This window comes from Cordyceps militaris (assembly GCF_000225605.1).
Source record: "Cordyceps militaris CM01 unplaced genomic scaffold CCM_S00005, whole genome shotgun sequence".
In the NCBI taxonomy this organism is placed as follows: Eukaryota; Fungi; Ascomycota; class Sordariomycetes; order Hypocreales; family Cordycipitaceae; genus Cordyceps; species Cordyceps militaris.
The window spans coordinates 40,756-67,946 of record NW_006271973.1 but is presented as its reverse complement, the minus strand read 5'-3'; the positions used below and the strand labels follow the sequence as shown (position 1 = coordinate 67,946).

Below are 27,191 nucleotides of genomic sequence, written 5' to 3'. Positions count from 1 at the left end.
CTGCCTCGATTGCGACAAGTAGTTGAAGAGCCAGGGTTAGGGTTACTTGAAGTATCCTGTCATTAATTAGCCAGGAGTATTTACTCTAGGCATGGTGAGTACCGAGAACTGTACTTGGGAAGTTTCAATTGATAACAACGCTATAGCAATTTCTTACACTGACCAGCGGACGAGCCGGTCTTCACCCAAAGAATATGCTGCGGCGACGGCGCTGGGTAATAGTCATATGACTGCATTATTACTTTGTCTTCCTCGTTTCCCAGTACCTCGGGCTAGCCTCCAAAGTTATCTTTCGTGTAAGCCTCGCTACTACTACTACTTGAACTGTGGTTTGTTTGCGAATCTCACTCGGTGCAGCATCTCAGCTGCTTATTGACCACGAAACTTGCGGCGGACATTTTCTCTTAGCTCACCGCATAATTTCCCGCGTATAATTACAATCGGATCATTTCTTCCACTTCAAAGTTACATATTTCTACTTACACGAGATAAACCTCCATAGCCGTTTTAAAAAGCGCGGAGGCTGGCTCTGGACAAAGACAGCCGGTACCCTAGATCCTTTCAGAATGAAAGTTTGAATGTCACGCACCTTCATTGTCATAATAGATTCTGGAGACAAAACCCGGCGAGGACAATATTCCTCCACTTCTGTTGATTTTCAACGAAGCTGTCGAATCTATGGACGAGGTATTGGCTGGGCCATCTGAGTGGGAGTTCATGCCCATGCCTCCGGGTGTTGCCCCACCAGCAGTGGCCTGACTTGAATCAGCTTGGAGCTACTCCTTCATGACATCAACTTCGACCACGCACTCCTCGGAGCTGTCCTACACATCGCCAGGGCGCAATGGCTTCAATACAGTATCTCCGTCCCGCTGTTCGCCGGGCACTACAAGTCAAGACGTGCGCGACCTGCGGTGCGGCCTCAAGCCCGCGCGCCTTTTCCGTCTTTAACCGGCCGCCACCCAACTACGAGGGCCATGTGCCGCTGACGAGGATCGAGAGAGCCAGCCTCGCCGTCGGCTCCGGCGTCATGTCACTCATCAACCCCTACCGCCACGGTATGCCCATCAGAAACCGAACCCCCTTCTAGTTCCCTTTGCTGACCGCAGCCAGACCTCATCGCTGCTCTCGGCGAGGCGACCGCGACACCATACTTCATCTACCGACTGCGCGACGCCATGCTCGCCGACCCGACCGGTCGACGGATCCTGCGCGACCGTCCACGCATCTCGTCCAAGACACTGTCCATGGAACGCCTGCGTGCGCTGCCCAGCGGCACCGTAGGCCGCGCCTACGTCGACTGGCTCGACCGCGAGGGCGTCACGCCCGACACACGCTCAACCGTGCGCTACATTGACGACGCCGAGTGCGCGTACGTCATGCAGCGGTACCGCGAGTGCCACGACTTCTTCCACGCCGTCACCGGCCTGCCGGTTGTGAAGGAGGGTGAGGTCGCGCTCAAGGCGTTTGAATTTGCCAACACGCTACTGCCGATGACGGGGCTCAGCATGCTCGCGGTCACGACGATGAAGAAGCAGGAGCGCGCGCGCTTCTGGAGCATCTACCTGCCGTGGGCGATTCGAAACGGCCTCCGCAGCAAGGAGGTGATTAATGTGTACTGGGAGGAGCAGCTGGAGAGGAACGTCGACGACTTGCGGAAGGAGCTCGGCATTGAGCAGCCGCCGGACCTACGGGACATGCGGGCTAGGGAGCGGGCGGAGCGCAGGAAACTGGCAAAGCAGAATACGTAGCTCCTTGTGTGACTATTGTAAGACTAGTCTGGCATCACATCGCATCCTTTGTACATTAAGCTAAATTATAACGTTGAACGGTACTGATATCATTGAACCCTTGCAATTTTGGTGCAAATTGTTATGCTTCCCCGCGGGAGCTCATAGGTATATAAATCTGGCGTCGTATCTGCAAACTGCGCCGCCCATCCCGTCGCTCCTCTCGTGTCAGTTTATAGGTCGAAAAAGTCGTCCTCGTCGTCATCCCAGACTTTGCGCCGGCTGACCACAATCTTCTCCTCCTCCTTATTCTCCGCAACCGCGCTCAGGAGCTCCTTGAGCTGCTCCTCGGTGACCTTTTGCCGTAGCTGGCCCGACTGCGCCAGCGTAATCAGCCTGTTCTCAATCTCGGTCGCGCGTTCCTCCTTGACGAGGCGGATGCGGCCCAGGCGGTCGGCGGCCTCGGGGTGCAGGATCTGGTTGAGGATGCTCTGGCGGGCGTCGTCTTGTTGCCTGGACACGCTCTGTTAGGAAGGGTTCCCGGAAAACTGTGCCAAGGCTCGCCGAGCGGTGCTGCTAGACTTACTGTCGCTTTTGCTCCTGGTCTTGTGCGCCGCTACCACCTTGGCGACCACCGCCGCTGCCGCCGCCCTGCGACTTGAGCTGCTCGAGGCGAGCCTTGCGAATCTGTGCTACATGTCAGTGGCGCGCATCGATGGCGAGAGCACGAAAGTTACCTGTTCAAGTTCGGAATCGTCCATTGCGACTGGTTGAGGTGCAAACGTTCCAGACAGCCCCCGCGGCGGGGCAGAATAGCTTCAAGACTAGAGGGGCAGGCTGGTGACTTACATAATGGCGGACGGGACACGAACCGAAACCTCAATACATTTACAAAAATATATTACAAGGGACTTATGATAGGCTTTGAAGATATCTCCCTTGATTTGAATTCATCTCCGAAGATCAGGGTTTTTCTATCGTTAGCCTTGAATTCCAATCTACCTACCTACCTAGCTTGATGGACATCTAAGAAAGCCGCTGCGCCACATCCCGGGTCCACTGGTCGGTGCCCTTGCCTCCGCTAATAAACAAGGTAGTTCTCTCTTCCAAACATTACGACTACGGCGATGGACAATGCGTACATCTCTTGCTCCACCTCGCGACGCCCGAGGCTTTGTGAGAACTATCTCAGTTGCCCTCAGCACAGTGTCCACCGAGCCGCCCGCCCCATCAAAACCTAGATACCTAGATGGGTTCTTAGTAACAACACACGGCCGCCGTTGCGAGAGCCTCATAACGTCATGACCCAGGGCTGAGTCCTGCCGGCGTAAGCCGGATCCGGCCAGATCTGCGGGACCTACGCAATTGACCGGAGCTTGTACAACGTCTTTCTGGCTGCCGGGCGAAATGACTCTGTCAGCGGCCAGTACCCGAATCGTCATGAGGCCGAAACGCCTGGTATAAAGACAGCCGCGAAGATGCGATCAAGTGGACAGGTCCCGGCTCAACTGCCATCCCAAAGACTCAAGTTTGCACTTCTCTCTGCGGACACAAAATGCGTCTCTCGCATACACTACCTATCATAGCTGCCTTGTACACCAGGGCAGCGCTCGGCGACTTCATCACACCGACCTACCCAACGCCCGTTGATCTGAGCAGCAACCACAGCCTTGTCCAGGCCAGCTGGAAGAACCTCACCTCAACCCTGGACAAGTACCTCCAAGGGAAGCTCAATGCTTCCATGGGTGCCGCCTTTACCGGCGTGGAAGACGTTACCTTTTCCGTCGGCTTGTTCTCGCTCAACGACCCCAAGTCCGCGCGGCTGCAGTACCACCACGCAGCGCCCGAGATCAAGAACGCCACAGTAGGGACGCGAAAGGTAGATGAGACCAGTATTTACCGCGTCGCGTCCGTGTCGAAGCTCGTCACCGTCTTTGCCGGCCTGCTGGAGCTAGGCGACGAGGACTGGCACCGACCTCTCACAGAGATTAACCCCAGCTTCAAGCGAGACATGGCGAAGAATGCATCGGCCGTGGATGTGATCAAGACGATACAATGGGACAAGATTACGCCGTGGGCGCTTGCTACGCAACTCAGTGGGCTGCCCACGCTGGGATTTCTCGGCGACGTGTACGACAAAGCGAAAACATCCGAGTATGGCGGGCCTGTTGTCAACACGAGCTCTCTCGGGGCATGTGTAGAAAAGATATATAAGGGCAGCCTTGACTGCTCCATCGACGAAATCATCTCGTCCCTCAGGGACCTCCCACCCACCTACCTGCCGTGGAAGACGCCCATCTACTCGGACCTCAACTTCATGCTGCTCGGACTGGCCATTTCCGACCTCACCAACAAGTCCATCGCCGACGTGTACAGCGCCAGCATCTTTTCGCCGCTCAACATGACGTCGTCCAGCATCCGGAGCCAGAACACGACGCTGCCGCGCGAAGTCGTCGTCGGCACCCCCGAGAGCTACCACCTCCTCGACGCCCTGCCCGTCACGGCCCCGTCGGGCGGCGTGCTGTCGACGCTCAGCGACCTGCGCAAACTTGGTCTCGGCATCCTCAACAGCACGCTGCTCGGTGCCGAGGCTACCGACCGCTGGCTGAAGCCCGTGTCGCACACGGCGAGCCTCAGCTACTCCATCGGCGCGCCCTGGGAGATTTACCGCTACGTGCATCCGGACACGGGCCGCGTCACCGACGTCTACACCAAGCTCGGCGACGCCGGCAGCTACGGCGCCGCGCTCGCCCTCATCCCCCAGTACGATGCCGGCTTCGCGTTCCTCAACGGCGCCACGTCTGCGGCGCGCTCCGAGATTGCCCTCGGCATCCTGGACGCCGTCACCGCGACCGTCCTGCCGGCGCTCGAGGCCGAGGCGCGCGCCGAAGCCAAGCGCAACTTTGTCGGCGCGTACGCGTCCGCTGGCGGGACGCTGAACGCGACGCTCAAGATTGGCTTCAACCAGTCGACGGACCCGACCGACGTGCACTCGAGCCTGGTCGTCACCGAGTGGATGTACAACGGCACCGACATCCTGCGCAACGGAATCTTCTTCCAGGGCTCCGCGCCGCGCCTCGAGCAGTCGATTGTGCGCCCCGCCGCGAACGGCAGGCCGCGGCAGGTGGCCTTTATCCTGTCCAACTATGACCAGACGCCGACGTACGAGGCAGCTGGGTTGGGGCCCTGGACCGGGTTCTACCACTCAAACGGCGATTTTACCTACACAGGCCAGCAGAACTATGGTGGTCAGCCTGTGCGCGAGCTCGTGTTTGACCTGGATGAGAAGGGCGCCGCGGTCAAGTGCACGCCTTCGTACCAGAGGATCACGTTGACGAGATCCAAGAAATAGAAATGCGTAGCTATAGCTCACAGTATTTATACCTAGTAGAAATGCCATCTTAATATTTTCATGACGCCCCCAATGAGCACGCCCTGCAAAGGCGAAAACGTATGCGACTAAGTTGTTTATAATGTTGAAGGTAAAAAAAACATATATATGGTTGTACAGGGTAGGGTCTAGTAACTAGACGACGCTTTATATTCATCTTCCATGTCTGGCGTCACCGACGTCTCCTCGATGCGCACGTACGATTCGCGCTGTTCCGCGGCAATCGTATTCTTGGCCTTGACCAGATCCCACATCATCTTGTTCGTCGGCGCCCTGACGCCGAGCGAGTGGGCGCGGCGCAAAAAGTACCCATTCAGGTAGTCCACGTTGACTGGGTGGCCGCGGCGGATATCTTGCACCAAGCTGCTCTCGCGACTCTTGTGGCGCAGGATCCGCTTGTACAGCGCCTTTTGCGCGCGGTCGATGTCTAGAATCTCGTGGTACGTCTCGGCGCGCCCAATCTCGGGCATGAGTCGCAGGACGGAGATGATTTCCTCGAGCAAGCTGCTGATGAGCTTCCTCGCGTTGGCGTTTTGCAGAAGGCCCGAGTAGGGCAGCTCGAGAAGCAGGCACACCGGCTCGACTGCCGAGTCAAAGATGACGCCTGGCAGCTTGTACCGGAACCAGCTGTCGAATGGCGTGTATTCTGTGTTGAGGAGCTTGGCTGCTTGCAGGGACCGGACAAAGTTGGTCTGCGTCTCAACCTTGGGCTGCTCTGTCGACATGACGGCGCTCCGCTGTACCGATGTGATGTTCCATATCCCGTGGCGTAATTGCCGGACCGAGTCAAAGTTTCTGTTGAAGGCGAATTTGTGACTCATATTCCCGAGCAAGAACGTGGGTTCCTTTTCGGGCACAGAAAAGATCTTTTGCCGTACGTCTTCCAGTACGCCTAGACCGTCCGTCATGAGACAGACTGTTGTGTCATGATCTACCCGATGCTTGACTGCCTCGAGGGCCTCCATTGCACCCTGCGCCGTATTACTGGACACGACCAGCTCGTCAATGTGCGTGTCGCTCTTGGTGGCGAGGACTTGCCGCCCGACATTGAGCGGCTCAAAGGTGGCGGTTCCATGCTTGTCGAATCGCTGAAGATATCGGTATTTATTTGAGGGGCGCGTCCACGCCAGTCGCTCGACCGAGTCGTAGACGCCGGAGAGGGCATGTGCGATAAACTTTGATCGCGCGTCCTCGCCGAGGATGTGAATTTTATGAACAGAGGGGGATTTCGACGCCTCGGGCGACAATCGGACAGATGGCACGTAGAGCGACTGCCCATGGCCTCTTTGTAATATCGTCGGCTCGACAATGCCAGAGGTTGCCACGCTGTGCTGCTTCGGTCGGTATGGTAGCTCGGGACCGCCGCGAGATTTTTGCTTGTCCGTGCCGGCGCCGGCTACGGTGCCGTAGCACCGCGCGGCCCCGGACACGGCGCATTGGCTATCGCGTGTGCATGATAGTTGTCTGGGGAGGTCCTTGGCGGACACTCGTAGGCGAGGTAACCGAGCCACTTTGATGGTTGGGAGCCACGTGCAAGCCGAGCTCCGGGCTGAGAGGGGGGCGACGGTGGCGGGCAGCTGCAGGAAACTATAATTCGAGATGCATTCGCTTCGGCGATTGTGAGTCTGTAGTAGCAGACGTGATTTACGGCGTTTCGCGGCTAGACGTGGCGATGAGTTTCGTGATGGCGACAAAGGAGATTTTCGGAGGCGGCGAATGGCAGGCGTTTGTAATGGTCAGCATCATTGAGATGAGATTAGCCGGTTTCCTGCGCCGCATTTTTTGGTGGTAAGAGAGGGACCCGCTAACTGCATAGATCGGCTAAGTGCACCGAAAAGTTGACGAGGATGAAATTAGCGATCTCCTAAGCCAGGCATTTACTCTTGTACGTGGGCATCGCCTCTAAGATCAAGATTTACTTATCTAATTACTGGCTCATCGATTCGACATGTCTGGCGTCAAGGATATCACCCGCGATCTTGATAAGCTGGATTCGCAGTTGGACAGCCTAGAGGAAGCACTCGCGCCACTGTTCGGCGACATTGATGAGGTCGCATCACAGCTACCGCTGCTAGACAAGGCAAAGCTCTTCTCCCTGATTACTTACTCGATAGAATCTTTAATATTTTGTGAGTGTTCTTAGCCTCTCCATACCTCTTCGGTGTGTCGTGCTGACCATTAAATTCACAGCTGCCCTGAAGGTGCAAGGCGCAGATACGCAGAACCACCCTGTTCTCGCCGAGCTCAAGCGTGTGCAGCAATACTTTGCCAAGATCAAGGCCGCTGAGGAGCCTGCTGGGGAGCGCACCACAACGCCGAACCAAGAAGCGACGGCACGCATACTCAAGGCAGCCCTCGTGAGTTATCCCACAACCGCTGCCCTGTCATGTACACTACTGACTGGTCGTCTAGAGCGACAACAAAGAAATCAGTGCCAGACTGGCTGAGAAGATTGCCGAGGAACGTGCAAAGGCGCTGTTGAAATCTGTGGACGGACGCAAACGCCCGGTAGATGACGCAGCGGCGAGCTCAGCGGGTAACGACAAGGGCGTCAAAAAGTCAAAACACCAGCACAAAACAAAAGGCAAGAGCAGAAAGTCAAGGGACTGAAGAGGGGAGTGTAAAACAAGAAGTGATCACTTGATACCCGGTATGGCATGAACAGGTGCGAAGAGATGGGCTTCATACAGGCTGCAATCTCGCAGATGACTCAGAATACATAGATGCGCGGCGTTTAGGTTACATTGCAAATGAAATTGATCCGAGCTTCCTCGATAATGTAGTCCCTGCGTATGTCACTAACTGGCTGCTGGTTGTACACTTGCCGGTGGTTCGCGTAGCCTCTGTTTGGCACGACGTCGTCTGTTTGGCGGGTAGCAAATTGCACCCTTCAAGTCGAAATTACATTAAATTTGGGGCTATATGACGACTTGGCTCTGGGCATGCTAACAACTAGTTAACTAGCGTAGGCACATCAAAACTGCCGTTGTTGATGAAAGTGGCCCGTGAGGTCAATGACCCTGGCTCCCAACCTGTACTGATGATGCAACCAAGAGCCGCAGCTTCGGAGCCTTTTGAGAGACATCCACGAACCAGGCCATATCCTCAGCAAAAAAGTGAATCGTACTCGAGGCTTGTTCTTTCATATTAGTCGTCCTGGATGACTCTCAGCTTAAATGATCCCTATGAATCACGCATATAGTTGCCGCGTACTTGCTCTCTTTGCTTTCATTTCGGTCCTATTTCTGTCTTCTGGCAAGTAAACAGAGCATCCGTTTTAGTTGTGCTAGGACCATGCAACAAGAACTTTAGATCGCCACAACCCCCCGTCGCCACATGGTGATCGGTCACAGAAAAGCACCAACACACCGCTGCACCTGGTCCTACGGGGGGGCTGTCCGTGCCATGCCAAGCTCTCCGTTGGGGAATTCTAGAAGAGGAAAAAAAGACGGCAAGTAGTCTCGATCCGCTCCAGCAACTTGTCAAGCATTTACAACCTTCCGTGAAGGCGTTTTCCGTCGCTCGGTCCCGGTCCGACATGCTCGGTGCTCTTCTGCTTCCCGGGAGAGCTTGCCCCGAAAATACGACTGCTCGGTCGGTCCGCCGAGGATTCCGGAAAAAAAAAACGAGACGGTCATTGGTAAACCTTATTTGATTGCCTCAAGTTTCTCTGCCCTTGATTGGCTGTAGATCGTGATAGCAACCCGGTCCATAAGAGCGCAAGAGTCCGCCCTACGGCCCAGGGACCCCACGACTTTTTCACATCGGTTACATGCAGGTCATGGGACGAATCACATTTGGTCAAGTGGCGTGATGGTCTTTGGCCACTAGTTGAGTTGGCTAGAAGTCCGAAGAAGAATGAGTTGCAGATCGCCTGGCCGTTGGCACCCAGACCATCCTATTAGGCACCTGTCAAGTGGATGATCCCCAACCTGCGGACCGCTTTGTGCAACGTGACAGCGCCCGAGCGGCACTTCCCATCGGTCTCGGTATAGAAGCTATAGCTCATGGCATTCTATAACTTCCGTTTTCTTTCCGTACGTGATCGCATCTTGCGCACTGGACGTGCGCTGCCCGACATCGAGACAGTGAAACAGGTTGGCCAGTTCTCACAAAGGCAGGATACCCCTCATGGCCTGTCACGATACGAGATCCTGAAGGAAATGACAATAGCCTCACTACCAGCTCCGACCTGAGACAAAATGTAACAAAAGGGTCCAGTCAGCGCGCGGAAATAATAGACGTGTCATTGTTGTACAGACGTTGCCTGTTGTGGCCGGCATGGCTTCCGTCGCCCAACCCAGGGAGTTGTTGTATACATAAAGAGCAAGTTTGTGCCACCAGGGTCGTCGGTCTCACCAGGCCTACAGAAACATACCTTTTCGTTCTTTCTCTCCAAGAAGCCCCCTCCTTGTAAGTCCACTTCCCTCTCTCCCCTGACGGCAAACTTGCTCGCGTGTCCCACGGCATTTGCTCACCCCGTCCCAACGCAAAGGTGTGTCAATACCCGGGCGGTCATGAATCCACCGCCTCAGCTCCCTCCGCGGCAGCCGACGCAGATTACCATATTCCAGATTAGTGGAGCGATTCGGATATGGGCACAGCTGTTTGTGCGATCGCGCGGGCACTGCGTCTGCGGCCGGTACACCTTTCATGGGCTCTGCGGCCACGTCGTGCATCAAGAGACGCTGCTGTGCGGCAACACGCGGACACCGTCCGGCACGACCAAGTGCTGCCATCTTTTGACGCCCGTATACTATACCGATGGGTATGTCGTGAGGATGATTTGCGATGAGTGCTACGACTAAGCGGCAGAGAAGGGTTGGGAGTTGGAAAAATAGATAGCTGACGGGAAGAATCAACCGGATTGGGACGGCAGTACACGAAGCCAAGAGAGGCCAAGAAGAAGCTGTGGAGGCGCGTTCATGAGTGTATGTTTCCATGTTGGCTTTGTCGTTCGTATCGCTCAACGGCTAGAGTCATACGTACGGGCTCACGGGGCGGCCATAACACGAGGGTAGCTTTGCGCGGCCCCGTAAATTCTGTGAGTAGTCAATATGTAACTAATATTTATTAGAATTTTGGTGTATTTATTTCGCATGGTTTTGGTATTTCTTTGTCGATTTTGCCTGTTGATCAAGGATCGTGAAGAAAGGAAGAAGAGGCCTTGTCCATAGGAACTCCGAAATAGGCCGAGTGGGCCGAGTACCGACCCTGATTGGCCACATCTCGCCACCAACTAGTCTTTACGGATTACCATTCCCCGAGCTTCCATTTCTCAAGGACCCTTTCTTTTTGATCCAGCATCTCCAAAATCCGCCCAGCAATTCCTCCCGCTCTACTCCTAATCTGCCAAACTACCAGCCACCAAACCAAAACTCACAATGCCTCGTCAACGTTCCGCCGGCCGTGCCCCCGCGCGCGCCCCGACTCGCCCGACCGCCGCCGCCCCTGCGAGCACGCCGCAGCAGGCTCGTCCGGCTACCACCATGGCCGCGCCGCCTCAGCAGTACCAGCAGGCGCCTGCCCAGTCGCAGGGCCCTGGTCTGTTTGGTCAGATGGCCAGCACTGCTGCGTAAGTGCATTGAAGAAACCTCTGATATTGGGACGTCTGTTTGGCTGTTGGAGCGTGGTTTTCCTGATCTGGGTGGAGCGTCTTTGCTCTTCCACATCCCTCCGCCGACACGGCCTCGAGATTCCCTTTCAAGGCACTGAAGACTAACAAATGCACAGTGGTGTCGCAATTGGCTCCTCGGTCGGCCACGCCCTCGGCGGCCTCTTCGGCGGCGGCTCGTCTGAGCCCGCGCCCCAACAGGTCCAGGCCCAGCAGCAGGACCACCAGCAGCAACAACACAACAACTGCTCCGGCGCAGTTCAGAGCTTCACCAAGTGCATGGACGACAACGGAGGCAACATGCAGATCTGCAACTGGTACCTCGAGCAGCTCAAGGCCTGCCAGGCCGCTGCCAGCCCGTACTAGGCCACAACGTTGTCGACAAACCCGATGCGAGACAGAAAATACCGGTTGATATGGCATATAAACATTGAGCGACATGCGATGCAAGTAGATCGGTTGAATTAAATACCAAAAAGCAGAAGACTCAATCAGAAGAGGTGACGACGAAATGGAAATGCCAGCGAACATGTGGTGATGGTCCCTTGTTCTAAGGTGTTGTTGTACAAGAAGGAATTTAGCATATGCCCGACATTGTTTGTTTTGAGCAAGATTTGTATAGTATATTCAAGCAGTCCGCTCCAACTAAAATACTACAGAGCCCCGATCAAGGGTTCTCATTTCTCGTCTTCATCTGGCCGAGGCTCAAAATTCAACTGCGACATGTTAGACCCGTAATAACATCATGGTAGACCCAATTGTACTCACAGAATTTCCATTATATAGTTGTTGATCGCCGCGCCTGTCGTTTGGGTTTTGGAATGCCTGGACACGCTGGTTTTGCAGCGCAGTTGCCGTATTGGCCGGCTGCTGGCTCCGGGCCTGCGCCGCAGGCTGGGCAGCCTCGCCTCCTAGGCCAATGAGGCCCATGAGCCAGGTGAAGAGGCCGAAAATGAGACCCATTATCTGACCAAAAAAACCTTGGGAAGGGAATTGTGATTCGTAGGCTGAAGCGAAACGTTGGATCGGAATCAGAAGAAGGGTGGATGAAGGAGCAAGCCCAAGCGCGCCAAGTGACTTGTCCTCTTCGGTGATGTCAATACTCTTATTCGGAAGCGGCGTGAGGACCTGCTTGAAAAAGTACGGGCCCTGGCCATCGGACCGTTCCTTGTCAACCCAACTCCGGATGTCTTTGATACTCTTCGTAGCTTGAAACTTGTTCCGGAGCGTGGAGCCGTCAGATAGCCGCACCTGGATAGCTGCTGCGCTGCCCAGATTCGACCTAGATACAGTTCTAGCCGCCTGTTGCTCTTTTGCTTCAGACTCCTGTGCGGCCTGGTCCTCTTGCCTTTGCTTCTTGCGTTGGGCTGCTAGGCCACGGCGGGCTGCCTTGTCATCCTCGATTCTTTTCAGGATCCTACGGCGCTCGTCATTTTGCTGGGCCTTCTTCTTCCGGATGAGCTCTGTGGCCTCTCTCTGAGCCTCAGTCTGGGACGGGGCAGCTGGTATTTCAGCCGCCGCCCTGCCTTTACCCTTGGAAGCGCTCGCGGCAGCGGCAGCGGCGTCAACCTCCTTGGACTGACTTGCGGCGGCTACTTTCTGAGCCTTGGCGGCTCTCTCCGCAAGGATCCGTCGCACATTTTCGGAACCGTCTGACTCCGGGCTACCGACAGGAATAGAAGATGACGGGATCGCTGATGACTCAGAGTTGGGCGTAGGGGTTGGAGCTGTAGTAGCGCCACTAGGTGTGGATGGGGCAGGCGTAGGCATAGGTACAGGCGCAACAGCAAAGACGTTGGCTAGTCGTCGCAGCAAATCTTCTTTGGTCGTGCCGGAAGCTATGTACTCCTTGAGCTCACCATGTTTCATAATGACGATAGTTGGAGTCTTGGGCAGTGGAAAGATTTGAGCTAGATAGCCTGCCTCGTCAGAGCCCGCCTTGAGACGGAGCGCGACGGCCTTGGCGGCAATCAAGCCATTGACCTATGCGTCAATTAGTACAGATAATTCGGCCTCGATTTTCGCATGGTAATGTACCGATTCATTTTGGAGATACTCCTCCTCCCATATCTGGCTCTCGTCGTTGCCATCTATGATTGGTTAGAGTTACGTCACATGGGTGCCTGGCTGATCGAGCATCTCGTACCCGTTACGAAGCACAACAGCAGCTTCTGCTGGCCGACAGCTGAAGATATACCTTCCTGGATCGAGCCTTGGAAGAACATTGTGGCGGAGATGTATGCGGATGGTGCGACTCGATGTCCTGCAGGTGTGCTGCTCAACACCGTAGAAGTGACAGGTGGCGTGCTGGCTGGGATGACGAGTGTCGAGCGCGAGAGCGGGTCTGGATCAGTACGGAGAAAGTCAAGCAAACATTGACAATCAACTTGATGCGCCAGGTTCTCTGTCTATTCGAAGTGCTGTAGCGTGCTTGATGTTGGGGAAATGGGTGTAGTGCAAGGATGCAGAGGCAAGGCAGCGCGGCCTGAAGCTCGGCCTGGGTGAGCCACGAGGCACAAGCCACAGTAGCGCCAGCCACCTACGCTGTCGTAACTACCTGCGTTGTTTCTAGTTACCCATTGCAATTTAATAAAGATGGCATAGTGGATACGAATTACTTCAAATATTTGCTTGGCAAATTTGAATTTTTTTTTTATCAGAATGTATTCAAGTCTGTATCTATTACTACTACTACTTACTCTGGAGCGGGGGTCCTCTGGCAAGGTGTTCTTTGCTATAGGTCTGTCAGGATGCCAAGCTTCCATCAGGCTGGCAAAGCCTCTAGTTGGCGAGGCTTCAATAGATAGGCAGGCAGTTAGCCAGCTAGATACATACATAGACTCTAAAAGGATACAAAGGCTTTCAGATTAATTAGTCTATGATCTTAAGTCTTAAAAGATTCACTTTCTCCGATGTCCGGATCAAGTCAGCTAGTTGAGGCTCATGTGTGCGCCTTGCGCCCAGCTGGAGCCGCGATGATGCTGCCAAGAGGGCTGAGAGGGAAGTGACACCAATCGGACTTATTGTTTACCTATTTATTAACGAGCGCCCATTGATAACGGTGAACATCGCATCCGCTGCAGCTAAGTCTTGTGCCGATCAGTGGCGCCGCGTCGGGCGTCAACCTAAATTCTTCTTTGGGCAAATACGACCTGGGAAGCTCTGGGGACAACATTGTTGCTTTCAAGTTTAGCGGCCGTTTATTTCTCCTCAACAACGGATTACCAGCCATACCCTAATACATGCTGGCAGCCCTCCCTTGAGGAGCCCGCTCCAGCTTGGCGAATTGGCTTGGGGATGCGAAGGGCCAGACACCCCAGTCTATACAAACAGCACAGCCCTTGTTGGAACAGCCGAATGGCTTGGCATTTGGAAGAATCTATATAATATTATGGGAGCCCCAACTTTGAAAAGCATTGCAAACGATAACCACCATCAGTTAGTATTCTGTCCAAATCGCCAACATGTCTTACGGCAGTTCCTCCTACGCAAATGAGATGCAAAAGTATGCCCTCGAGCAATCTCGCTATCTCATCGCGGCCACGGTGCTCTACGCCATCGCCTTCCTCGGCGGCCTCGCCGTCACCGCGCTTGCTTTCATCAAATTGAGAGGCGCCCATCTGCGCCACGGCGTAGCGGCCTGGCTCCGCGTCGCTTGCATCTTCTTCACCCTGTACGTTGCCCATGCCCGAAAGACTCCTACGGGCGCCTCCACTAACACGCTGCCCACCCCCCGCCGCTTAGTTATTGCCTTTTGGATACCTGCTCCTTTGCAGTCTTCTCTCCCATGGTGCATCAAGCGGGCATCGGCAAGCAGACCTATTCTTCGACCCGGCTTGAGACGCAGCTAGATGCCGCACAGTACATGGCGCTCATCGGGGCCTGGTTCAACTACGTCACGCAGGGTCTGCTCTTTGTTGCCATTGTTGTCAGCCTGTGTGCGGCAACAACGTCGACAACTTCTGGCAGCAGAGGATGCTTGATCGTGGCGTACGTCCTAGGTACTGCCTTGAACGGGCTTGCCGCTGCCGTCTTTGCCCTGAGCGTCAAGCAGTACAGCGATAAAGAAGGCACCAGTGTGGTGGCCCTTTTCGACCTCAGGGATCTGATCATGGCGTTTGACTGTGTTTTGACCGCGGCAGCGCTTTTTGCCGCTGGATTCGCTCTGTCGAGACTGTCCAAGAGCGGGCACGCGGACGGCAAGCCTGCCAAACTGGCGTTTGTGGCCAGCCTCCTGTTGCTTCTCTCTGCGCTCTACCAGCTTGCCGTCACCATTGATCTCACCTGGGTCAGCCATTATAGGTTTGGCTCGCCAAATTACCATTTTGTCTTGAGCGCCATCCTCGGTGCGTGGCCGCTGCTCGGCGCTCTGGCACTGCTCGTCGTCGCTGGCAAGAAATGGGGCGGCGGCGGTTCTACGAGGCAGCAGAAGGGTAGTGTTGCATAAGAGTTTCCATGCTGATCTTCGCATTTTACGTTATACCCTTGCTTGCGAGTTTGTTATGCTATTCACACCCCGCTGATTGATCAGACTAGCTGATGCCGACCAACGGGGGCGAGTCTCCGTTTAGTTTTGCTAGAAATAGATTACCATCAAGACTTTCCTATCGAGATCCAAGCCGCGTATGTCAGGCATAGGCTACACTGTACAATGATTTGAATTCCGCCCCCCCGGCAATCTTGGCGACTGCTGCCGTTGTGTGGCCAGAGAATTGAGTCTTGCTAAACAAATAATAAATTGGGAATCGAGGGATATGTAACTCGGATATTTGCATATATACAGATCAGGTCTATCCTCACAGAGATTTACCCTGCGAGATGCTCTTGACCCAGTTGGCATCCTTCTGCCCAAGAGCCAGCAGAACACCGATAAGTTTGGTGAGGGTAGGCTCTAGGGAGAGCCCAAGAGCGAGCGGGTTCAACTTGTCAGTCAGAACGGACTTGCTATCGCAACCACCAGGAACCCGGCCGCTGAAGGCATCACTGGTGAATTGGAGAGCGTCGAGAAGGGCAATAACCTCGGTAGTGGCGTGACCACCAGCACCATAGGTCGTGAAACGTACATTGGCACCGTTGGCGCACCAGCGCTGGCGAAGGCCGTCAGATCCGCTATAGGGGATGATCTCATCATCCGGAGCGTGGTAAAGCATGACGGGCACCGTCGGGGTTTCCTGTTTCTTCAGACCCATGGTGGTGTCCAAAAGCACAGCGGCAACGTCCTTCTGGTCAAGCAGGCCCTTGCCCAGAGTTTGGATGCTGGTATCAAAGAGTGACTGTCCTGCAAAGGCAACGAGGTTGACCACGACACACTGGCTGGCGCCGAGGGCAAGAACCTCCTTGCCGTGAGGAGTTACGATTGAGTCGAGAACAGGCTTGAGTTGCGCTCCGTAGGCAGAGGGCGTAGAAAGACCGGAAATAGCACCTGGCAGGAAACCCGAGAAGAGCGTGTTGTCAACATAGAGCAGGACCTCGGTGAGGTTAGCCGGCGTGCCACCGATGGCGAAGCCCTTGATGTTCAGTTCCGGCGCGTAGGTAGGGTGGAGAGACGCGGCCCAGCCACCAGCAATGGCACCGCCAGAGTAGCCAGCATTGACAATCATGGGGTTCTTGTCGAGACCAATCTTGGGGGCGTAATTGACGACGGCGCGCATGCCGTCCAGGACACCCATGCCGGAGAGACGCCCGGCGCTAAAGGCCACATCCGGGCCCTCGTAATCGGCCGAGGCGACCGTGTAGCCGGAGAGCAGGTAGGCCTGGATGATGAGAAACTCGGCCGCCGAGATGATGTCGGTCTGGAGCGCACCCCACTGGTAGTTGTAGCTCGGGTTGCAGATGGACGCCGACGAGTCGTAGGCCGTGTTGAAGGCGACGAAGCGGTCGCGCTTGGCGAAGAGGGGCTTGAAGAGGGTGGTGACGGTGGCAATGGCCGAGCCGTCAATGGCCGTGGTGCGGTATAGCACCTGGCGAGCGTCGATGGGGTCCGGGATGAGGCCGAAGAAGGCGGCGACGATGCGGCGCTCGCGCAGCACCGTGCCGGGCTTGGACGACGCGAAGCCGGCCGGCGGCACGTAGAAGGGGTCGTTGGCCGGGGTCGTGACGCGCTTCTCGGGGATGCTGAGAGCGGACGCGAGCGGGAGCACCGCAGCAAGCAGGGACAGGAACTTCATGTTGGGCGAGGAATACCTGCTCAACTCTGAGAGAAGGGAGAGGGATGGTCTGTGAGAAGCTTTTGACCCGCGGCGGCGACGACTACCAAGACATCTTGACAGAAAAGGAGGGGGATAGCAAGGTTCCTTATATAAGGTTCCCAAGCTCCTTTCACGAAATTAGCCAAAGCAAGGGCTCACTACTTTCGTACGAGGCACTCACTTGAATCAGTTGACCAGCAAGTGGGCGCTAGGTTTGGCAAGCTTGCCCCCCTCCTCTGCCTCTGCCAGCAAAGCGACAATACTCCGCCGGGCAACCGACTTGGGCTTGGCTTCATCTCTAAGTCCCCGGAAGTCGGGCATGCAGGGCTAAACCAAAAAGTCCAAGGGGTACGAGCGTCCCCCAAGCCCGGGCGAAAGCCTCTCTGGCCGGCTGTTGGAGGAGCGGGAGCGGAAAGCTGGGGAAATGGGTAGGGGTAGCAAAAGCCTCGGCACCAGATGCCTGTGTTTCCCCCCAGTATCATAATAAGCCACCACCATGTGAATGGGAGAGGGGGGGGGGCGGGCAGTGTGGCTTGCGGAATCGACGTCGATACCACGCACTAATGAGGCGTCTCTGTGGATGGGAGCGGGCCACACAGCCGTTGATCGTCGTCTTGATTCGGCGTGAGGTAGCCCAAAACGCACGACGTATATAATCACCAGCACCTGCCGACAAGGTGCATACATGTTGAGCGCCGGCGCACGCTCCTCTTTGAGTAAGGCGTGTTGAAGCACGATGGCATGTTGCTAGCCTTGGCGTTGGAGTGTTGGCCAGCCCTTTTTTTCCACTGTTTTCTGGGGAGATCAGCACACTAGTTTTTGAAATCAAGCTAGTTTGGGTCGTTCTGCCAAGTACATCATCATACCATTCACCATCATTCTCAGATAGTTGAACCGGCCCGAGCAGTTGAAGCTAGAACAAGGTCTACATGCAGGGTGACCCTAAATAACAAATTATTATAGGTCACTCTGGTAAGGTAGGGGTCGTACTCTTTACAAACCGAGGGTAACTTAGTTAAAGTCCAGCTGCCGGTTGTGGAGGACCGGAAATTTTTGACGGCAGGGGGTTCCAAGTTCAGGTCAGGCATGGCATTGACAAATTGAGATCCGGCTCCGGACCCCATTCTTCAATCGTCTGGGGTAGAAGGGATTTTCGGAGCCACATTCTGTCAAAAAACCTGGGGTTCCGTCGGCAGATATTTGCCCCGACTCATCCATTGAACTACATCTGCTTATTTGCCTGATGCCATCTTTGATCGTGGCGACTTATGGTTCCCTGCGATTGCCGTTTTCTCTTCGTATCCGGTTTATAGATGCTCATGCCCAAGAACAGGGCCTAAATAAATAAACTTTGAAGAATGGCTTTGGGCAAGCATGTGCCTTGCGGCTGAAAAACCGCCGCCCCCTCATCAGTCTCACCAGAAACAAACTTCCACTAGTTAGTGTCTGTTTCTAGCGTGGGACGTAGAATCACATATTCGCCAACTATCCAATTTCCGCAATGAGAGGCAGGATCATCCCTACAGAGTTACAAACTCGAAAGTCATTCTGACAGAGTGGACGTCGCCCAGGCGTCAGCCACTTCGATCGGTCGCATGGTCGTGGAGCAACGAATGTTTTCGTATGGTGCCATACCCAGACTATTCACCGATTGGCGCTGTAGCATCTCACCATCTTGCCCCTCGCTAGCCTTTGAATTAGCGTACATTATCGCGCGAAAGCCACCTCGCCAAGAACAGGCTGAGGGCTTGGACTTCCCGAAGGGCTCATTGTTCCACGCCAGCGACGGGATCCACAGACAGATGGTCGCCTGCAGTTTAGATTACCTGCATGGTAGGAGCATACGAAAGGCGCCGACAGGATTTCCGTTTTGCGTCGTCTGGTGTGCCACCAGAAGGTAGTTGAGAATGACAAGTCCGCATGTACACCTGCATGTGCAAGCCGAGTCGATATTCGGCGGGGTTTGAAGGGATGCTGAGAGTCGTATACTCTTTCAGCGGCATTCCTCATTTGCCATTCTCTTAGAAAGTCTCGTGCTTTTTTGGAAGTCTCGTGGGTCAGCAAACAAGACTTGGCGTCGGTGGTCAACGCCACTACTGCAACCTAGGCGGACCACGACGTCGATCAGGGAAGGCTGTGGGATGACACGGGGCCGGAATGGAAATCGCCATGGCTGGGTGGTGCACTTTTCTCGACGTCGATGGAAGTAATCAACATCACTAGTTCTTGCCGGCTGATCGCGGCGTTTCCGCCAAAAGATGGGCATTCGATGTCCAGCACGGACGGGGCAAGCTGTCAGGACTCCTAGCTTCTACAGTCACAGGTGTGCGTAGGGGGACATCAGACAAGGCTCCAGAGTAATCAAAAGCGTTATACGCGTACAAGTTCTCCAATGATCAGTTTCGGTATAAGCAACGTCTACTCCCACTACTGGCCTTATCTTTCCCCTCACACTAGTGACGACCAGGAGGGTTGCGATGCGGTGAGTCTCGTTGCATTAAGTAACGAGTAGCCAGTCAACCCACAATGGTTTGAAAGGATTACCTCGGAGAGGTCTATAATATTGCCATGTGAATATGTCAAGAAACCATGCCCGGCTGACGGCACTTTACCCTTCGGGTGTAACAAGCGAGCTGCATTGGTGGGCTTGCAGGTCACATTGCAGGATGCCGGCTTTCCGCTCCGTTCGCTCTTTGAGTCTCAACCTCCATAATTCGGCTCGCGCGATTTTGTCGAATGAATTATCGCGCTTGGTATCCTTGAGAGCGCCCGAGACAGGAAATCTTGGCGAGTTGGGCGTAGCCTCTGGCCCGTGTAAGTGGGAGTGGGTTGCCTGCCACCTCACGTCCATCGGCGACGGGATGGAAACACAGCCTCCGTTCCCAAATATCCTTTATTGTGACAAGGGTGCGGCCTGCAAGTTTTGAAATCATGGCAACTCGGAGCGGCGAAAAGGTCCTTCTCGTAGAACCAGCAGAACAATGTCCGACACAGCGCGGCTTCGGGCACAAACGGATAGCTCATTGCGATATCTGGAAGGGGCTCTAGATACACTTTGGGGGAAATCTCTGACCTGTGCTGAATTTCCAAAAGACGAAGAAAACAGCAAGTCGCTAGTCAATCACCAGTCATGGGAGGTCGTCCGGAGGCCGGTCCGTCGTCGCATCTCCATGTACTTATTGTGGGGCCGTCCAAAAGTCAATTCCTCAACAAGCCTCCAGCATCCCGCAAATCATCAAACGCAACGCAGCAACGCCAACTCCTTCGCCAATCTCCACCCCCATCATTGCCGACCGCGATGAATTGCGCTCAAAACGTGCTGCGTCGGCTACCGCAGCCGATGCGCCGCAGCATGATTCCCAGCGCGCGCCCCTGCTGCGCCGCCGCGCGATCCACGACGACAGCCCTCCCGCCGCGCAGCCGGTTCTTCTCGAGCACCGCCCGGCGGCGCGCTTCGAAGCAGCAACCGGCCGACGACCCCAACTTTGTGTCCACGATTGATCTCGATCCGACCATGATCCGACCGGGCCGCAAGCACGGCCCTGGCCTCATCATCCTCGGTACGCGGCGGCCGCCTCCCCCCAAATTCCTCCCAGTGAGCTAACCACGCGTAGCCCTCATCCCCATCACAGCCTTTGCCCTCGGCACCTGGCAAGTCTACCGGCTGGGCTGGAAGACGGAGCTCCTCGCACGCTTCGAGGACCGCCTCGTGCGCGACCCGCTGCCGCTGCCGCCGCACATCGACCCCTCGGCCGTGCACGACTTTGACTACCGCCGCGTCGTCGCCACCGGCCGCCTGCGGCACGACCAGGAGATGCTCATCGGGCCGCGCATGCGCGACGGCCAGGACGGCTACATGGTCGTGACGCCGCTCGAGCGCAAGGACGGCTCCACGATTCTGGTCAACCGCGGATGGATCAGCAAGAAGCACCGGGCGCAGCGCACGCGGCCCATGGGCCTGCCCGCCGGCGAGGTCACGGTCGAGGGCCTCTTGCGCGAGCCCTGGAAGAAGAACATGTTCACGCCCGACAACAGGCCCGACAAGGGCGAGTATTACTTCCCCGACGTCAAGCAGATGGCGGAGCTGACGGGGGCGCAACCGGTGTGGGTGGAGGCGACGATGGGTACGGCGGAAACACGGCTTCATATTGTGTATGGGGGCCAATTGCTAACGTTTTGGGGTAGAGCCCGAGTATATCAAAATGGTCGAGTACGAGACTCGCGGTATTCCGTTTGGCCGACCGGCCGAGGTCAACCTGCGCAATAATCACGCCCAATACATCTTCACCTGGTACGTCTATTTGCTTTCTCTCTCACGTTTCATATTCGGCTCGCTAATAATGAGACGCAGGTATGGACTCGCCGTGGCGACATCCATCATGATGTACATGGTAATGAAGAAACCCACATCTGATATTGTCCGTCGTGTCCGTGCGACACGGACTCTGTAAATACATGTAAAAAGGAACCAACCCCATGCGCCAAGCAACCCCGTTTGTACAATATCTTGATAGAATAAAGGAAAATTTTCATGAGACTTCAGAAGCATCGTCTTCGTCTTCGTCATACTGTGTAAAGCTCTTTTGGAGCTGGCCTTTGAGGTTCGCCCCCTGTGGCATTCGCAGGTCTTGCAGGAGCTCTCTGGGTAGATGCCGCTGGGCAAGGGAAAAGAGTGTGGCATCGGAGCCAATTTGCCGTTGTCTAGGGAATGATTAGTACAGACTACAGGCGTGATTATTTCGGAACAATGTCTCAACCTACCTCTTCATTAGAGTCAGTACGTCGCTCTCTTCAATGACGGTCCGCTTCGCATGATCAGCGTATGCGCCCAAATCATCGCCCAGCTGCTCAAAGAACCACTCCGATGCCTGCGTCAGCGCAGCCAGGACGTCTGAAGTGATGCGATGGTTGCTCAGACCCGACGTCTGCACCGCACGGTGCGCCACGCGGCGCACAAACGCGGGGGGTAGGGGCGGGTACTCGGCGCCGTGGCGTGAGATGCGCTTCTGCTTCTTCTTGGACTTGGGTCCCCGGCGGGCTGGCGCGGAGCGTTCTACTGCCAGGCTCGTATTGTGCTGGCGGATTGTGACATCTGCCGGGTCGCTGTCTTCCCCCTCGGATATGAGTGTCTCCCCGTCAGCCAATGCAGAAGCCCGCCGGCGGCCGGATTCCGCATCTCTTTCTTGTTCATCACCGTGTTGCCTGTTGGTAGGCTCGTCATAGTCGATGGGTTCACGCTCTTGATGGTTATCCTCATCATCGTCGCCAAATGGTGGCAGATCTTCGCCATCTGGATTATCGAGAGCCAATGAAACATTGCCGTACGTCGTATCTCCTCCTGCTCGCGCGGCTGCCGCTGTCGCAGAGGTGCCTGGCAAGGGTGACGTAGCTGGCGCATCACCGCCGGGTTCGGAAAACATAAAGGTGGTCTGATCGCCCATATCTGGGGGAACTCCAATTGTGAATTCACTTTCGCGGCCAATCGTACGCATTGTAGGATCGTTTTCGAACCTGCCGCTGTTAGTACTATTGTCGTGTCTGGCTGCTCTATATGAGGTCCTAGCTTACCGCTGAAATGCTACGGCATTGTCGTCTGCTCTGTCTTGCAAGTCGGCTAATAGCGAGCCATTGAAAAAGTCAGATGGCCGGCCCGTCATTTCCACAGTCGGGTCGTTCGGGTCAAAGTAGTCGCTGCCGCGCACGCTGCCCAGGCTGCCGCGCGCCCAGCCAGGATCACGGTATTCGCGCGGCAGTTCCACAGACCCTACGGTGTGATTGGTGATATTGTCGTCTGGTATCACGGATAGCCGAGGGGGGCGAAGCTCTATAGTATCGTCTTCATCCTCCTGCAGCGCCAGAGACAATCGTGGGGGGGCCGGTAGGTCTTCATCGTCATCGTCGTCATCGTAGTCCCCCTCCACGTCAGGCTCGTCGTCCATGTAATCGTCTTCATCGTCCGGTTCTTCACGCTCTCCGATCGGGAGCAAGCTCGACTGCGGCCCCCTTTCCGCTGGCGACGAGCTCGCAGCCACTTGCTGCGTCGACGGCGCGAGGCGTCTTGCCAGCTGGTTGAGGATGTTCATGGGTGTCTGGTGCTGCTCGCGCAAGCTGCGTCGGCGATTCTTGCCAGGGGTGAACATGGCTGTCCGTCGCTGTTCAAGTGCACGGCGCGCAGCGGTGGCATGCGGCGTGGGCGCATTATTGTTATTTTTGCGGCCCGAGGCGCTGAGTCCACGGCGGACGGAATCAGCGAGCTCGCGAGGGCCGCTGCGATCGAGTGGCGTATGGACGGTTGAGTCGGGGTTGGTTACGCGCCCGGAAGGGGTTCTCTGAGATGGTGTCCGGCCTGCAGGTGTCCGCGCTGGGCGACTACTCCCTCTAGTTGGCGTGTCGGCCATGGTGACAGTGGCGGCTGTGAATCGGTTACTTGGACGTCTCGTCAGCGGGGCGCTGCCAGGAATCGGCTGCCCATTTCTTCGCACTGATCCAGACAGTCAATCCTCCGAGGCTATCTCTCCGATGAGTTGGGTGGCCGAATATGGTTTGCTAAATGGGAGAGGTAAAAAGTAAAAAGATGGTTGGCTGCAAACGCGCCGTGAGGCCAGAAGACGCGACTAGTGGGGTCTGTGTATCGCCCGGCCGCCCAGCCTACCTACTAAGGCACCTAGTTGGCGAACTTGTCCATCCCATCCCATCATGGCCTTCGTCCATTCTACGCTTCTGGTAATTACTACCGTATGCTCAGCCTATCGTGTGTATCTAGTAGCACGTGGATTTCATACATTTCCCACTTCAGCTTCCGCAAGTCGCTAAACTTGGCCAACACATGTCAACACCACACTCTGGGCTCAAGCTTTTGCAATGCGTTTAAAAAGCCGACCAAATACCCAAAGTATGGGTAAGAAGATGAAACGAGGATAACTCCGAGAGCGGACAGTCTACTCGGGTGGCGACTGACAAAGTACCTAGTTAGCCCTGCACTAAGAGGCCTTTCAGCAACACTGAGACAATTCGAGAATCGACTACAAACACTACGCAGCCTTCTTCGGCACTTTCATCAGCAGTAACCTCATGCTTTTCTCTCAAGTTCGAATGGAAGTTGATCGTGTTGACTCATTGAAGTTAACTACCCATACTCCTACATCCATTTTCAGGAGGCCAGCTATCCAAACATGGGGTATACGCAGGCATGTACCTGATCATCGCTCTGTTCCTTAGTGTTGAAACTCGCCATCGTGGATCCATCGGTTGATGAGATCCAGGATAGGCTTCGGCTCGTCCATGGGGACTAGGTGGCCAGCGCCAAAGATGCGGGCAAAAGCGAGACCTTGAGAGGCTTGGACGGTGCCATAAGCGCTGCTGCCACAGGCCTTGTAGGTGAGGTTCTTAGTCGCGGCCGACTGGAAGGACGGCTGGCCAGGCCACTCGAGGGCATTAGTCCAGGCGCGCTGGCCGAGCCAGTTGCAGATGTAGTCGGTGTCACCGGCGTAAACCAAAACAGGGACGCTCTTGGCCAGCACCTTGGGGACGTCAAGATGGACAGGCTTCATGTCGTCGCCGGTGCTGTGAAAGTCCGAGTTGATGCGGTTGTTGCAGTTCTTGAAGCCGGTTACCTCAACGTTGAGAGCCTGCATGACATCCTGGCGGCCCAGGTACTGCTCGATGTACTTCAGGCCCTTGTAGCAGAGGCCGTCTGTGTCGGGCTCACACTTCTTACGCACGTCGTACGGGTTCTGGCCGGTCTGGTAATAGGCGTTGGGAACGCTGCTGCAGATTCCCGAGGCCAAGGCGCAGTCGTTGTCGTTTTGGGTAGTGTAGCACTTTTCGATGGCGCTTTGGCACATGGGTATGGCGTTGCGCATCTCGGCGCAGGTGCCCTGGTTGACGACGGCTGGGTAGCCACCGTTGCCGCAAGCCATCTCAGGGTATTGCGGGTACTGGTTGTAGGCATCCGTGAGACCGTTGCCAATCAGGATGCTCTTCAGGTTGATGCCGCTGTCGGGGTGGGAGAGGATCTCGGTGGCATCATGGGGGATGAAATGTCCGGCATAAGACTCGCCGGCAATGTGGAAGTCCTGCTTGGCGTACTGCGGGAACTGCTGGAAGAAGAGCTTGAGGAGGGCGTAGATGTCCTTGCTGGCGGCAAGAGAGCTGTCCACTCCCTCGCCGTACGAGTAGCCTGTGCCGACGGGTTGGTCGAGGAAAAGAATGTTGGCGCGGTTGTTCCATGAGTCGGGGTTGTCGACAACCTGTATGTTGGCGGTGACCTTGGCCGGCCCAAGCTCAAAGAACAGGCCGGTCATGGACGAGCAGCCAGGCCCGCCACTGAGCCAGAGAACAACAGGGTCCTTGGTAGGGTCACTGCGAGACTCAAAGAACCAGTAGAACAGATGTTTGTTCTTCTCGTCGTCATCAAGGTAACCCGCATACTGCTTGACCTTGTCGACGCCAAGAATGGAAGGGTCCACGCTCTTGCCACGAAGGCTGTAGTGGGAAAGGGTAGAGTTAGCAGGCTCCTCACGGCGCTCGATATCGAGACCGTTGACAATGTAGTCCCATTTGCTATCCGGCAGACGCTGGTAGCTAGGCGTGGCCAGCACCGTTGAGGCAAGGCCGAGGAGGAAAGAAGCGGACCACCTCATTGCGAGAGTACGATGGGTAGGAGAAGGGAATTCAGAACGCGATCTGAACCTGGCCCGCGTTCAAACAGGAAAAGAACGGATGCCAGGCATCTTATAACTTTTGCAGGAGCCCCATCCCGCCTTTGCACCTCCTCCATCGGCGACGGGAGGCCGGGCGCACCCCATCACTAGTGCAATGAAGTCGCCGACTGGAGCGAATGGGTGCTCGTTGTGGGCTTCACAGATCGGCTCGGCGGGCATACCTTGCCCACTCAAACCGAAATTGGGAAGGATGAGGCTGGCGTGGTCGCTGATTCGCCCCAGGCTTCTGGCCCGGGGTTGGTATCAGAGGGCAAAGTCGTCTCTTGGAAATCGAGTGGCCCGAGACGGTGAGACCCAGCGACCTTCATCAATGTGCGGTAGTGGAGCAGGCTATAGAAACGCTTGGTCCCGTGTATGAGTGGTGCTGTGCCTCCTGGTGATCACCTAGGCTGTATGCCTTGTTGGCGGCGAGGAAAGCTTGGTTCATGCGACCCTGCGAGAAAGGGCAGGTACTGGAACTAGCAAGCAACGCGAATCAAGGACCTTTGACGGAACCCTACGGGAGGGCACCCAACCCAACACAGAAGATCACATCGTCAGGTCGTCTGGTGTCTTGGTGCCTGGTCTGGTGTACGAGGCAAACACGGCTGCCAAGTGTCAAGTCAACTCAGATTAACGACTTTCCCGGCTTCACACTGGAGCACGACCGTGCTCAACTGCAGCCACAATAACCGGCCAAGGTTGGAACCTGTGGCCTAAAGACCGGTGCCGAAACAAGGCGAATCTATGGGGTTGGAGAGCTTTTCGAGTGCAGTTGGTTCGCCTCTTCATCTCGTGCTCGAAATCTCACGGCGTTGGCTATGAAAGCTGTCCCGATGGCTCATCTGTCTATGATTCATGTTCGCACCTTCCTGGCGCAAGCAATGATCAGGTATTGCGTCAACTGCCGCTGCTTAACCTCTTCCCGGCGGAAACCCTGCCGCTTGATTTCCGCTCCGGATCATACGACGTCGGTTGTCCGGCTCTATATTAGTGTCCTTGCTGAGCTCCAACCTGCCTAATGGCGGCGTGATGGCGGCGTGGAAGCTAATACAACCTAATACATAAAGATTGTGGGCATTGCGTGATGTAATGCGTGAGTTAGTTAATCGAGAATATTGACACGGTAGGCATCTTTTCAGGCATTGCGCGCCCGTCGTCCTATAGTGCAAGCAATGTATCTGAAGCAGTGGACGTCTCCATGGCCTGGCGTCCAGGCGCATACGGCAGCCTATAGGTGAGTTGTCGCCAAAACCCATTTTGCATTGTTGTATCGGGGTTTACGCACTAGGCATACACCGAGAGCGTGTATAATTTTTTTCAGTATATCAATATTTCTGTTTAAGTGCTTAGAGCCAGCCAGGCAGCCAGCCAGGCAGCCAGCCAGCAAGCAAGCAAGTAAATAAGCCAGCCAGCCAGCGAGGAAGCCAGCAAGGAAGCCAGCAAGGAAGCCAACGAGGAAGCCAACAAGGAAGCCAGCCAGCTAGCTAGCGAGGAAGCCAGCCAGCCAGCAAGGAAGCCAGCCAGCCAGCCAGCCAGTTAGCGAGGAAGCCAGCCAGCGAGGAA

At 55.5% G+C, this 27,191-nt stretch overlaps 12 protein-coding genes across 12 annotated transcripts; 6 read left to right on the top strand and 6 right to left on the bottom strand.

Annotated features, from left to right (window-relative positions):
- Positions 1 to 844: 844 nt before the first annotated feature.
- CCM_06422 (coenzyme Q biosynthesis protein Coq4) lies at positions 845 to 1,751 on the top strand (the record flags this gene model as incomplete). Its single annotated transcript, XM_006671563.1, has 2 exons — positions 845 to 1,058; positions 1,114 to 1,751. The coding sequence occupies 2 exons, from the start codon at positions 845 to 847 to the stop codon at positions 1,749 to 1,751; spliced, it is 852 nt and encodes a 283-aa protein (XP_006671626.1).
- Positions 1,752 to 2,857: 1,106 nt separating this feature from the next.
- Positions 2,858 to 5,082, top strand: CCM_06421 (alkaline D-peptidase, putative; the record flags this gene model as incomplete). The annotated part of the gene is made up of 3 exons (XM_006671562.1): positions 2,858 to 2,906; positions 3,063 to 3,258; positions 3,333 to 5,082. 3 exons carry the CDS (start codon positions 2,858 to 2,860, stop codon positions 5,080 to 5,082), a joined length of 1,995 nt encoding a protein of 664 aa, XP_006671625.1.
- A 167-nt stretch (positions 5,083 to 5,249) lies between these two features.
- Positions 5,250 to 6,867, bottom strand: CCM_06420 (2-dehydropantoate 2-reductase; the record flags this gene model as incomplete). The annotated part of the gene is made up of 2 exons (XM_006671561.1): positions 5,250 to 6,561; positions 6,770 to 6,867. The coding sequence occupies 2 exons, from the start codon at positions 6,865 to 6,867 to the stop codon at positions 5,250 to 5,252; spliced, it is 1,410 nt and encodes a 469-aa protein (XP_006671624.1).
- A 202-nt stretch (positions 6,868 to 7,069) lies between these two features.
- CCM_06419 (exosome-associated family protein) lies at positions 7,070 to 7,731 on the top strand (the record flags this gene model as incomplete). The annotated part of the gene is made up of 3 exons (XM_006671560.1): positions 7,070 to 7,250; positions 7,312 to 7,478; positions 7,534 to 7,731. The coding sequence occupies 3 exons, from the start codon at positions 7,070 to 7,072 to the stop codon at positions 7,729 to 7,731; spliced, it is 546 nt and encodes a 181-aa protein (XP_006671623.1).
- Positions 7,732 to 10,505: 2,774 nt separating this feature from the next.
- CCM_06418 (CHCH domain protein) lies at positions 10,506 to 11,101 on the top strand (the record flags this gene model as incomplete). Its single annotated transcript, XM_006671559.1, has 2 exons — positions 10,506 to 10,696; positions 10,855 to 11,101. The coding sequence occupies 2 exons, from the start codon at positions 10,506 to 10,508 to the stop codon at positions 11,099 to 11,101; spliced, it is 438 nt and encodes a 145-aa protein (XP_006671622.1).
- A 311-nt stretch (positions 11,102 to 11,412) lies between these two features.
- On the bottom strand, positions 11,413 to 12,960 carry CCM_06417 (UBX domain protein; the record flags this gene model as incomplete). Its single annotated transcript, XM_006671558.1, has 4 exons — positions 11,413 to 11,451; positions 11,504 to 12,718; positions 12,773 to 12,825; positions 12,882 to 12,960. 4 exons carry the CDS (start codon positions 12,958 to 12,960, stop codon positions 11,413 to 11,415), a joined length of 1,386 nt encoding a protein of 461 aa, XP_006671621.1.
- Positions 12,961 to 14,199: 1,239 nt separating this feature from the next.
- CCM_06416 (uncharacterized protein) lies at positions 14,200 to 15,182 on the top strand (the record flags this gene model as incomplete). Its single annotated transcript, XM_006671557.1, has 2 exons — positions 14,200 to 14,408; positions 14,480 to 15,182. The coding sequence occupies 2 exons, from the start codon at positions 14,200 to 14,202 to the stop codon at positions 15,180 to 15,182; spliced, it is 912 nt and encodes a 303-aa protein (XP_006671620.1).
- Positions 15,183 to 15,531: 349 nt separating this feature from the next.
- On the bottom strand, positions 15,532 to 16,902 carry CCM_06415 (Lipase, secreted; the record flags this gene model as incomplete). The annotated part of the gene is made up of 1 exon (XM_006671556.1): positions 15,532 to 16,902. The coding sequence occupies one exon, from the start codon at positions 16,900 to 16,902 to the stop codon at positions 15,532 to 15,534; it is 1,371 nt and encodes a 456-aa protein (XP_006671619.1).
- A 207-nt stretch (positions 16,903 to 17,109) lies between these two features.
- Positions 17,110 to 18,047, bottom strand: CCM_06414 (uncharacterized protein; the record flags this gene model as incomplete). Its single annotated transcript, XM_006671555.1, has 5 exons — positions 17,110 to 17,250; positions 17,276 to 17,383; positions 17,485 to 17,589; positions 17,628 to 17,711; positions 17,853 to 18,047. 5 exons carry the CDS (start codon positions 18,045 to 18,047, stop codon positions 17,110 to 17,112), a joined length of 633 nt encoding a protein of 210 aa, XP_006671618.1.
- A 2,228-nt stretch (positions 18,048 to 20,275) lies between these two features.
- On the top strand, positions 20,276 to 21,374 carry CCM_06413 (COX1 assembly protein Shy1, putative; the record flags this gene model as incomplete). The annotated part of the gene is made up of 4 exons (XM_006671554.1): positions 20,276 to 20,483; positions 20,538 to 21,047; positions 21,109 to 21,214; positions 21,275 to 21,374. The coding sequence occupies 4 exons, from the start codon at positions 20,276 to 20,278 to the stop codon at positions 21,372 to 21,374; spliced, it is 924 nt and encodes a 307-aa protein (XP_006671617.1).
- Positions 21,375 to 21,452: 78 nt separating this feature from the next.
- Positions 21,453 to 23,321, bottom strand: CCM_06412 (Histone-fold domain containing protein; the record flags this gene model as incomplete). Its single annotated transcript, XM_006671553.1, has 3 exons — positions 21,453 to 21,624; positions 21,685 to 22,440; positions 22,492 to 23,321. The coding sequence occupies 3 exons, from the start codon at positions 23,319 to 23,321 to the stop codon at positions 21,453 to 21,455; spliced, it is 1,758 nt and encodes a 585-aa protein (XP_006671616.1).
- An 816-nt stretch (positions 23,322 to 24,137) lies between these two features.
- On the bottom strand, positions 24,138 to 25,565 carry CCM_06411 (carboxypeptidase Y; the record flags this gene model as incomplete). Its single annotated transcript, XM_006671552.1, has 1 exon — positions 24,138 to 25,565. The coding sequence occupies one exon, from the start codon at positions 25,563 to 25,565 to the stop codon at positions 24,138 to 24,140; it is 1,428 nt and encodes a 475-aa protein (XP_006671615.1).
- Between the last annotated feature and the right edge of the window lie 1,626 nt (positions 25,566 to 27,191).